This window comes from Scomber japonicus, chromosome 24 (genome assembly GCF_027409825.1).
Source record: "Scomber japonicus isolate fScoJap1 chromosome 24, fScoJap1.pri, whole genome shotgun sequence".
Taxonomy (NCBI): Eukaryota; Metazoa; Chordata; class Actinopteri; order Scombriformes; family Scombridae; genus Scomber; species Scomber japonicus.
In genome coordinates, this window is record NC_070601.1 from 15,777,112 (window position 1) to 15,788,374 (window position 11,263).

The 11,263-nt window shown below is 38.8% G+C and overlaps 1 protein-coding gene across 1 annotated transcript; it reads left to right on the plus strand.

The window, feature by feature from the left end:
* The first annotated feature begins 449 nt into the window (after window positions 1–449).
* Window positions 450–10,676, plus strand: cep70 (centrosomal protein 70). Its single transcript, XM_053314484.1, has 16 exons — window positions 450–458; window positions 857–956; window positions 1,161–1,284; window positions 2,445–2,625; window positions 2,728–2,903; window positions 3,417–3,476; window positions 4,024–4,102; window positions 4,193–4,260; window positions 4,351–4,428; window positions 5,294–5,378; window positions 6,076–6,228; window positions 7,733–7,885; window positions 7,967–8,135; window positions 8,252–8,360; window positions 8,806–8,885; window positions 10,615–10,676. Exons 1-16 carry the CDS (start codon window positions 450–452, stop codon window positions 10,674–10,676), a joined length of 1,686 nt encoding a protein of 561 aa, XP_053170459.1.
* Window positions 10,677–11,263: the final 587 nt, after the last annotated feature.

The following is an 11,263-nucleotide window of genomic DNA, read 5'->3' on the forward strand; positions in this document are numbered from 1 at the left end:
TAGTAAACTAAACAGTCGAAGTGACAGCTGTGTGTTGAGCTATCGCAAAGTTTGGCAAGTAAGAGCGACAACAATGAACATACTTAATAATTAATGTCGTGTGTTGCACTTCTATTCAAATGCAAAGTCCGCTAAAGGTAGAAAATACACTATACTTAACCGTAACGCTAATGTGGTTAGCAACAGGAGCTAACTGAGCTCCCTATTCAACATTTTACATTTTAATCATATACATACTCTGGTTTGTTGTTCACTTGTATGCCGAATTGACCGGAATAGCTTACAGATTTGGAAAATAGTCTTGTTTTCAAGACTTTTTCTCGCATATTGTCAACAACAGTCCAGTAGCTTTAAATGGACAGTTTTATAAATGGAGTTCAGGGCATTAATGCAAATCTATGAACTAACGACATGCATATTGTTTTATTTCTTGCAGTCGGAGTGAAACGATGGAACAGGTAAGTTAGTACACTAACTTACTAAATACTATAATAAAATATGATGTGCTGCACAGAGAGAGAGACAGTGGATCATCTTTCATTCACTGCTGTGCTGCTGTAGTTGCAGCTCCTCTACGGAAACCTGATCAGTAGTCAGTAGTTGACAGTCATCAGTCAAGTCCTGCCATGATTAGATCTAGTGCTGCTTTTGAGGGACTTTCAGGACAGAACATGGATAGCAGGACAGCTCATTTTTCACAGTCAGTAAATAGGGCCTATGTTTATCTGTGGACCCACAGGAAGTTTCAGGTAGAACTAAAACCTCAGAATTACATTTTAAGTGTAATCTTCTGCACTGTAATGTGTGTTTGACTACATTTTTCTGACAGATTTTTTTTGGTGTGTGTGTGTTGTAGCAGGAGCAAGTAGAATGGGATGATGTGAATAAACTTCTGCAGCATCATGGATTTAAACCTGTGTATTTTGCGGATCCTGTTGAGAATAAGAATCTTTCAGGTAAGCATCAGTGGTAAATTTTACATTTATGACATGACATGACATAAAAATAGTAAAAAAAAAAAATCTGTATTTTTTGTAATTTAGACTTCCAATTCCAGGTGTAAGTTGAAAAATATTCTACATGCTTACAAGTTACATTGAGGAACCTGCAGATGCTTTGTTTTTGGAGTTGCCTCTAGATCTTAGTCTGTGTGTCCGTAGATTTAGTTCTGCTGGACAAGAAGTCAGCTGGTGAGATCAGGACGACTCTGAGGATAATGCTCACAGACTCTGACAGGAGACAAGCCCTGATCCAGGAGCTCATTAAGTCCAACAACCAACTCAAGTAAGTCAAACAAAGCACCAGCCAATAATTCCCTTTAGAAATGTAGATTTCCATTAGAGAAGATAAAGATTATATTAAGATTCAGCCATTTCTATTTCAATCAGCAGGTTCTTCATTGAACTTCTGGTTCTGGTTCCTCGGAGCTCCACACCCATTTGTATCCTACTAAATCTTAAAAAAAAAAAAAAAAAAAGGAACGACTCACAAATACAGCCCCAGTCAAAAGTCTGGACACATCTTTCCATTCCCCTTTGATTGGTTCTGTATAGTCACTTTAAAAAAAAAGAAAAGGCTCAATAATTTCCTGTAACAGCTGCTCACTGTAGTTTTAAATGTTACTCAAACAGGTGGAAACAGTGCATTTGTTGAGAACTATTTTCAGTGGAGGATTAATCCACATTTATTGCCTTAGTGAGTATTTCTGCCAGCAGGATGGCGTGTGTGGGATTGAAACTGCAGTGTGCGTTCATAATAATAGAGGAACATGTCACCCAGTGTAACAGATGACTCATTAATATGTTTTTAATAGTTTTTAGACAACATACCACAGAGGAATAAGATCTTTCAGGCTTTTGTTGCTCGGCACATTTTTCTACAGCTCATTTTACACATGCCTGCAGTATATGCAGTATTACTATGGCTGTTTTGAATCCCTATCTGTTCAATAATGTATATGCAGTGCTGAGCAGACCACCTGTCCTGCTGTCATCTAATCTCATCAGCATCAGATGACTATCACAGGGATACATACACCTACACCTCCTGAACCATGTAGCTCAGTGCAGGTATGAAGTGTAAATCAATGGCAGCTTATTATAATACAGTAGTTATAAAACTGTTTTTATGCTATATCAATAATTAGACTGCAGCCCTAATGTTAACTACTTAATACTGAAAGTTTGTGCTGAATGCTTGGTCACTTTACCTACGTTTTATCAGATATTTTGTGATAGAAATGATGTTTTTTAAAATTCGATACTGAATTTGACACCTAGTCCTATTTGAGACATGTTCCCATAAACTGTTCAAATCTTGGGTGAACTTTGGTAGAAGTAAAAAACTATTATGGATGAAGGAATGCTAGAATGTTACAGCTCCACCCTGAGGAGGATGAAGCAGGAATGAACTTTTGAGAATGAATCTTCTCTGTTTGTGTTCAGAGAGGAAGTCCAGGAGCACATGAGTCAAGCGGCCCACCAGTCTCAGAGGGCCTCTGAACTCGAGGGGCTGCTGGATCAAGTGAAGACCAGAGTCCAGGACCTGGAGGACCGCTATCTCGGCAAGGCGGTCCAGCAGCACAGCCAGACACAACAGATGCAGCAGGAGAAACAGGACGCACAGGTACTGTAGCATCTTCTACTACTTCAGGGTTAGGGTTATCCACATTCATGGACACCTCAGTCATTTTGATATTGCTTTTTTTTTCATCTTTCATCTTTCCAGAGAAGGAGTCAGGCGTTAGAGCAGAAGCTGTCCAAGCAGAGGGAGGAAGCGGCTCACCTTCAGAGGAAACTCTACTTCACCATCAAAGAAGAAGAGCGACGGTTGGCTCGACACAGTCAGACATACCAGCACATCTGTAAGAAAGTCAGCCAGCAGAACTCTGCAGCAGACCAGCAGTAAGAACATCACTCTAACGTTTTTTTTCTTACTAAATAAAATTAAATCTAACCTTAACATCCAGGTCATAACTACAATATATTTGACTTCATGTTTAAAGTTATAATCCTTAACAATTACAACAAATTCAACCATGTTTTGGTTCTGTTTGTTGGTCATTCAGTTATTTACATTTTAATTGTTTTTCAATGCAGTACATTTCTTTGTTAATGGTTGAGTCTGATGGATTCAGACTGCCTAGTTACACCTAACTACAATGTGAGTGTGTTTGGCTGCAGTGTAAACAGATACACCAGCTGCTCCTGTGTTACATTTGTAACAATGTAGCTACTTGCAGTTACCACATGTGACCACAGGTGTTGTCAAATCAACCAGAACTGTTTTCAATATACTTTTAATAATATTGAAATCTCATTCATCCCATATGACATGAAAGCAGCATTAACCATTATAAAGTAATATATAAATATAAAAGGAGAGATAATTGTGATGCACTGTTCTCCTATCACCAGGGTGCTGGATGTGATCGACTTCTATGAGACTAAAATGACTCAGCTTCTAGATGAGCTCAGGTAAGATCTGCATGATTTCATGTTCAGTGTTGTTTCACTAATGAAACTTTGTAATCACGATTCTCATGAAGGATATAATAGATGAAGAGGCTGACTGCATCGCTGCCTCAGCAAAACCTGGCAGTGTGTGATAATAGCAGAAACCCTGTCTTTAAAATATGTTAGTGGTACATAAAGAGCTTTGAAAAGTGACTGCTTTTAATTTAAAGGATAGATTCACTTTTTTCAGGTGTATCTTAATAAAATACTGACATGTCCATATGTATGTGGCCACTGTTACAATTCCTACTGTCAATACTGGCCCTGAAGATATTCCACTAAGTGAGACTACACTATAAAAGGTGAAGGACAATATCTAAAGACCTTATTCTGTGCAAACATCCATTCATGTTTTAGTGTAATACAAAATTCTATGGAATATGGTTCCTCCAAGTTTTCCAAGTTCAAAGACAGATTTTTAAAAACTGAACGTATCCTTTGATAAAAGAAAAATACAGGACCAAAATCACTGAATGCTCACTCTGAGACTTCTGTGCCTTCACCACAGATCTGTCAAAGGAGAATCAGATCAAACTAGAAGTAAAACATCCAGCAATGTTACTCCAGCTTTCAAAACCATTCTAAAGGTGAGCTGGCACACTTCACTACAGATTCATTTTCAGAGATATGTTTCACTGTAGTAACCATGCAGCTAATACTTTTACATTTCATCCCAGGCCTATCAGGAACATCAGAAGGAAAGCAAAGCTCAAATAGAAGAGCTAAAGCAGGAGCTGGACACAAGGTTTGTGTAAATGTATTCATTTAGTCTGCATCAGTGGATGAGCCTGTGCTGTCACATCAGTAATCATAGTGATGGTGTTCTTCTTTAAAGGCCGACATTTAAAGAAGTGAAGCTCTACAAACTTAAACTCCGTCGTTTGGAGGGATTAAACAAACACAATAATGCAAGGTAGGAACACTTGGAACACCCTAAAATACTGTTTGTGTTTGTGTCTTTTGAGTCCTTTTATCCCCACCTCTTACTGTTGCTCTGAGTGAGTTTAGTCTTTATGCTGATGTTTGAGCTCATAGAACTTTCTTCTAGCTCCCTCCTTCACAGCATATGTAAAAATGCAACAGATGAGTGGGGGGCAGTGACTGTAGGAGTGTGTGATGCAGAGCTGGAAGTTAGTGCTCAGCTAACCAGCCATGATCAGCTGTCAGAGTGTCTGTACTGGAATAACACAGTCTGCTGGAGCTTTGACAGGCAATAAGAGACACATTTTTGGCTCTTTGTTTCAAATCTAAACCACAGAGGAAGCAGTTTTTACATAGAATGTCATTTACCAACAAGAACCTGTATGAATATGTGTGTAGTACAAATAATGTTTAATATTTATTTTATTCCCCTTTGTTTATTCCCCTCAATGATTCATAGTTTTGAAAAGTAAAAATTTCAGCACCAGGCATAATGAGTATGAGCACATACCCAGGTACAATGCTTAAATAAGGTCAGTCAGTAAATGAATAACAATATGACAAACAAAATGTCAATGACAATGTCAATTTATTATCACTACATTACATTATCAGCCAGTAAAACATGTCTCACATCGAAAACTAATTGCATCTAAATCATATTGGAGGATGAATTGTCTGTAATTCAAGTGTAGATCTGAACATACTACTAAAATGCTTCATGTTTGCACTTGATACTGTATTCTAAAGCATTACCAAGCACACCATACACAGTTGTCAGTCATAGTGTCATGCTGGGTAAGTGATCTTTGTACTGACCTTGTTAAAGTACATCAATATATCAATCATCTTTACAGATTGCTAAAAGATGACAACAAGGTGGAAGACGGAAACATCAGTGACCAAGCCAAAGAGGCCATAATGTGTTCACACTATCATCATGTAAGCATAATGTTTGACTCTGGAAATTACTTCATGTTGATTCTAGATCATTATTATACCTTGTCAGTAATGTTATATGTTTTGTTGTCCAGACTGTTTGAGAAAAAGGGTCCTAAAATGTTTAAAATTCCTCTCCAGATGTATTTTAAGATGTGAATATATGCATCATCAACCATTTTTGACCAATACTGTCATTTTCCTTATAAAAAAAAAGGAAAGTTTATTTGCATTGTTAAAATCCTTCAATCTATCATTTCCCCTATTGAAAAATGCAGAATCTCTTATAGTTACATACTGGACCATGATTGGCCCCATACTTGCATGTACAAGCTTTATTATAATATTTAAGATGAGCACAGCAGCAGCTGATGCATGTGAAACAAATTGCACTGTACATCATTCTAAAAGTCATCAAATCTAAATGTGGATAAACTTTACAGTCAGCTTTTGGTAAAAGTAGCTCTTTAAATTATTAACTCTTAACAAAAATATCTTTTTAATGATAAAGTTATAACACATACTACACAGATTATATTGATTTTCTTTCCTTCTTTTAAAAGCCAATAGGATTCAAGGACACAAGAATACAACATATTACATACCGTTATCATCAGAGTTGAAAAACACTGACTGGCTAATAAAAATGAATACATCCATACATCTAACATCCTGTCCTTTGTACTCACCTCTATTCCAGCTGTTGAATGAGATCAACTCCATTCTGACCAATCCCAACGCTCCACTACGACTTCACAAGCAGAAACCCTCCTCTGTTACTCTGGACTCAGCTGAGTTCCAGACTCTCCTCCCTACACTGGAATCCTGGTCCCAGCAGCTCCACCTGCTGAAGGTAAACAACACCTGTCTGCAACCTTCACTAACCACTGGAATGAATAACATAGTATAAGTCTCACTCATCTTTTTCAGTCCAGTCTTAATCATTTATCCTGAGTCACATCTGAGTATGTTATGACACATAATAACTGGAGCTAGGGCTGGGCGATAAACCGAAAATTTATCGATACCGAAATTTACGACGATAACCAACGTCATTTTGCCCATGTCGGTATATTCGGTTTTTAACCTCCTAATGCACGCTGTTCCGCCTACGGACGGGACGGATGTTAGGAGGTAGCCACACGTTGAATGTGTTAACGCTGAATGTTTTAAACACCAACCCGTAAACATATATATTCATGCCGTACATTGTTGGAAAGCTTAGATTGCCCTGATTCATTCAAGACCACTCACGACTTATATGGTTGCTCACAGCCGTAATAGTATTAGCGATTAGCTCGGCTAGCCACTCAGCTAAGTGAGAAAAGCTATAATGCCTACATATCTTCAAAGTCTTCCCTTTATCAACAACGATTCTTGTGAAATATGAAATCCGTTTCCATAAAACCGAAATACTTTCCTCAATATGTCCATGTATTTAGTGCAACAAATAACGTAATAACGCAAATAACATTTCCTGACCTGCACGTCCATCTACACGTGACTAGATGTTTACGACCGCTTAGGTGCTTAGGATTAGGCAGTACATGTCTCCAAAGCCAATGAGGACATGTGACCGACGACAACGTGGGTTTGATTGACAGCTCTTCCAGCCAGTGGAAGTATTCAGTGAAATGAAGTTGATAACCTTTTCGCCAAAAGTCTGAGGTTTCCAACGGTGTATGACACTAAGCTATCAAGTTTGGCTGTCCATAAACAAACTCCAAGCGTAACCGGCGTGCGCCTGATGCGTAAAAGAGTTGAACCATATCATTACGCACTCTGCATTTTGGTACACGGTTGGTTCTTCTTCGACTTGACATATGATTTATTGCAAAATAAACAGATAGATAGACAGATAGACAGATAGATAGATAGATAGATAGATAGATAGATAGATAGATAGATAGATGGAGGACAGTTCAAACGTCGAAGGGGCAGCTGCAGCGCCGGCGGCGGAGGTACACCTGGTGGAGGAGGAGGAAGAGCAGCAGCTTGTTCCCAAGAAACAATCGTGTGTCAATCGTGTGGCAACATTTTGATTTCAAAAGGGAAGATACTGCACAGAAAGATGTAAAATGTAAGCAAAAAGACTGTCGTCACCAGCCAGGGCAATACATCTAACCTTGGAGTGGAGCAATTATGCTGCCACAGCCCCATCTAGTGGCCAACCTTTTTTTAGCGCACGGGGTGGTGGTAGTCAGAGCGATAGATATAACATATGTTATATCTATCGCTCTGGTGGTAGTTATCGTCCATTTATCGTTATCGAGGTGAACTGCTCAATATATTGTGATATTGATTTTAGGCCGTATCGCCCAGCCCTAACTGGAGCTGTTATGTGTGTATGTTTTTAGGACCTGCAGCACATTTTAAACAAACTGAGTGTCAGACTGATGCCGTGGCAACAGTGGGATGGTGGACGTGACTCTGTAGAAGCTGTGAAGGTGGAGGACATGATGTTACTAGTGGACACCATGCTGGAAAACACCTCCACTGATGATGAGAAGGTTGGTGTAGGAGAGGTTTCAGCTTATTTTTATGAGTGTGTTGACAAAAGCAGATGTAGTAACATATCATGTGTATTCCAGGTGCTCAGAAGCCCCACCCGCTTCACCCTGAGCTCCATGGTGTCCCACTTCCAGAAGCTGTTTGACGTGACCTCCCTCAGCGGGGTCTACCCACGTATGAACGAGGTCTACACCAGGCTGGGAGTGATGACCAACACCATGAGGAACCTCAGAGACGTTCTAGATCTCGGTACCCTGCAGATACAATCCAAGCTTCGTCTGTTTATTCAGTTTCAGTAGAATTAGGCAGGAATTAAATAATAGAATGGACCAATAGTGATGTTCATCTGTGTGCTGGTCTGTCAGACAGCAGGGCTCCTCCTGGTGAAGTGGTGAACACCGTGGCCAGACTGGTGTCCTCCTCTGAAGACTCAACTGGGATCCAGAATCTGCTGGGAGATGCAGACATTGACAGGTTCTTACATACAATATATATTGATACAGCGTATTTTCACAATAAATGAGCCATTTGGTTGCACTAAAACTCCAATTAGCTTCTTTAATGTAGTGTAGTTTATTACAATTTAATAATCATCACATAAATCAAAAGTGAAAATAATAATTAGTTGCAGCTCTAGCCGAAAATAGATGAGACTTCGGATAAATAATAAATGTCGAAATATTTAGATTCTGTCTCCTGCCATTTTTTCCATCTTCACCTCACCTGCAGCTGGAAAAACATTTACGCTTTTGTGCGTACACATCCTTTATACATGTGACTCCTGGTTTGGACACTGATTTCTACTCAAGATCTAAAGAGTAACTTTAATATTTCTTCAAAATATTCTTACTTAAAAAATGCAAAATAATCCAAATGTCTCCCTGACGTTTGTTTTTCATCCTTTCCTTTTGTGTTTCAGTATCATCATCAAAGTGAAACAGCATGAGGAGTTCTTTCCCGCCTTTTACTCTCTCATTCAGGACATTTTACACACTTTAGGTAAATATCACACTACAAACACCATGATTACACTTTTGTCTACAGTATGATGTCTTATTAAAAATTTTAAAATGTCCAGGTAGCAGAGCCTGACTGATACTGGATTTTGGGAATTGATATCAATATTTAAAAGTCTTTTAAAAAAAAGTCTGATTCTTGGTTTTAAAACCATTTATTGGCACTCGTTGTTACCTGTCCTGTAAAACTCTTCATCCTTAAAATCAGTGTTGAGTTGATGTGAAGCTCCACTAGGCACTGTGCCTCTACCCTGTGTTTTACCTTATAGGCTAACTAGAATGGCTCCAGTGTCTCTGCCACTCAGAGGTGTCACACGTTACTCTCTCCATGCATTAACACAGCACTGATGTCACTGAGGTCAGAGCAGCTGGCCTGTATTCAGGTCTTTAGCATGTGTCTTTTAAAGGATTGGGATTATAGTGGCTTTCTTCCATGTGTTGGAACACAGCCAGAATCCAGGGGGCACTGAACCAGCTTGATGAAGACCCCATATAACTGAGTAGAGCAGTCTGGTAGCACCCTGCCTCTGACTCTGAGCCTGGCAGGGACACAGGCTTTATGTGGATTGACTGTGATCAGTATAGAGGTCACCAACTGTTCATCTACAGGGAGAGCTTGTTGGTGTTGGTGTGCTCCAGTGCTGCAGCAAGTTTGGGGGCCATACCCATCATGATGTTTAACCCCTGCCATGCCACCTTCGTGTTTCCAGATATGTTCATGTTACATCTTGTAGCGTGTGGTGGTGGATCTTGGTCAGCTTGGCAAAAAAGCATTTTTCTTTTAAACCAGACAGATTATCATATCTTTAATGACTCATTGCTTGTTGTTTAGATGAGTTATTTGTTTGGTGGGAGTGACAGTGTCTTTACAATATGAAATCTAAGAGGTCAGTACATTAAAATCATCACCACAATCCCAGTCAGTCAATTAAAACACACCCTCCCAGTGTTTCAGTGGCTCTTTATTCCAAACGCTGATTTTTTTTTGTTATAGGTACACCTCATTTCAGTTGTTTTGAACTGTAAACTGACTCGTGTTCACAGTGCAGCAGTAAATCCTCAGAGTAGAACTCAGGAGAAAACAGACATTTTGATTAATGTTAAATGAAGCTCAGCATGAAAACTAACCTGACTAATCTTTAAAACCAGCTTGACTTCAGTAAGTGGGGTTATTTTCAGAACATGGTGTTTCATAGAAGAAGGTCTAGATGAGTCTGAAGTGAGTTGCCCTAGACTGATACAGATCCCTCCAGACTAGACTGATAAGGGTCAGTCTAGCTTTCATGCATAGCCTCATCTCAGTACTTGCACAGTATTCCTGATAACATGTTTTAAATGCACTACAGTTAAAAAAACTATGTTTCTAAAAATGTTCAGAAATGATTCTTATAATTCAGCTTTAAATAAAACCTTTGACACTCAGAGAAATTTTACAGTAATGTTCCTAATAAGAGGAAGAGTGATACATTCCTGACTGCTAATAGAGAGCAGTATTATATACAGTGGTCTAAATCCCTCTAATTTGTACTTTTGGGTCAGTAGACAGCAACAGATCGTGTCACCTCACAGTGAGCAGGTTCTGGTTTTCAATCCTGTGTTGTGTGTTTCTCTCTCATCATGTGGTTAAGAATGTTGACGGTGATTTGTGTGTGTGTGTGTGTGTGTGTGTGTGTGTGTGTGTGTGTGTGTGTGTGTGTGTGTGTGTGTTTCAGGAGTCACTCGTCTGGATGACATCCTTCCAGCTCTGAAGTCTTTGAAACAAACAGCGCAGTGATGAGCTGCTCTCAATTAACTTTGCTGTGGATTGTCGATTGTTATTTCTTCAAATGATCATGATTCACGTGTATGAAACTACTGAATATTTGTATTGTAAATAATAACCATAGACTTGTACATGATATGTTGTAGCTTTTGAATACGAACAACTACAATAAAACTAGCTGAAAAACTAGCTCTGTAGATGAGAGATCATTTGCTTAATCACATTTATAGAAAATTTAAAAAGCACTGTGTGTGATCTATTTATATTAATATTCATAAACTTGTACAAAGCTCAGTTATATTGTTGGTGGGGTTGTAAGATTTGGAACTATTACCATGATACAGCACAGTTCATACTCCTTTACACACACAGCAGCTTACATAACAAAAAGAAAAATCTTCCAAGTGTGAAGTGTTGTGGAGTTCAGTTTTTTCTTTACATCAAACAATTAGAATAACTCATTAATACTGATACATGGTGTTTTTTTAGGACAATATTGATATTCTAATGTCAGTGTCATTAAAATGTTAGGCAATGAATACAATAAATGGATATATGTTTTTAGCAAACAAAGCTTAGAGGGTTTAGGGGCTTAGTGG

Excerpts from the sequence above, each read along its gene's own strand:
- cep70 (XM_053314484.1), top strand. Across the intron at positions 5,379-6,075 it reads TGTGTTCACACTATCATCAT|CTGTTGAATGAGATCAACTC; the intron begins GTAAGCATAATG and ends CCTCTATTCCAG. Across the intron at positions 8,136-8,251 it reads CAGAGACGTTCTAGATCTCG|ACAGCAGGGCTCCTCCTGGT; the intron begins GTACCCTGCAGA and ends CTGGTCTGTCAG.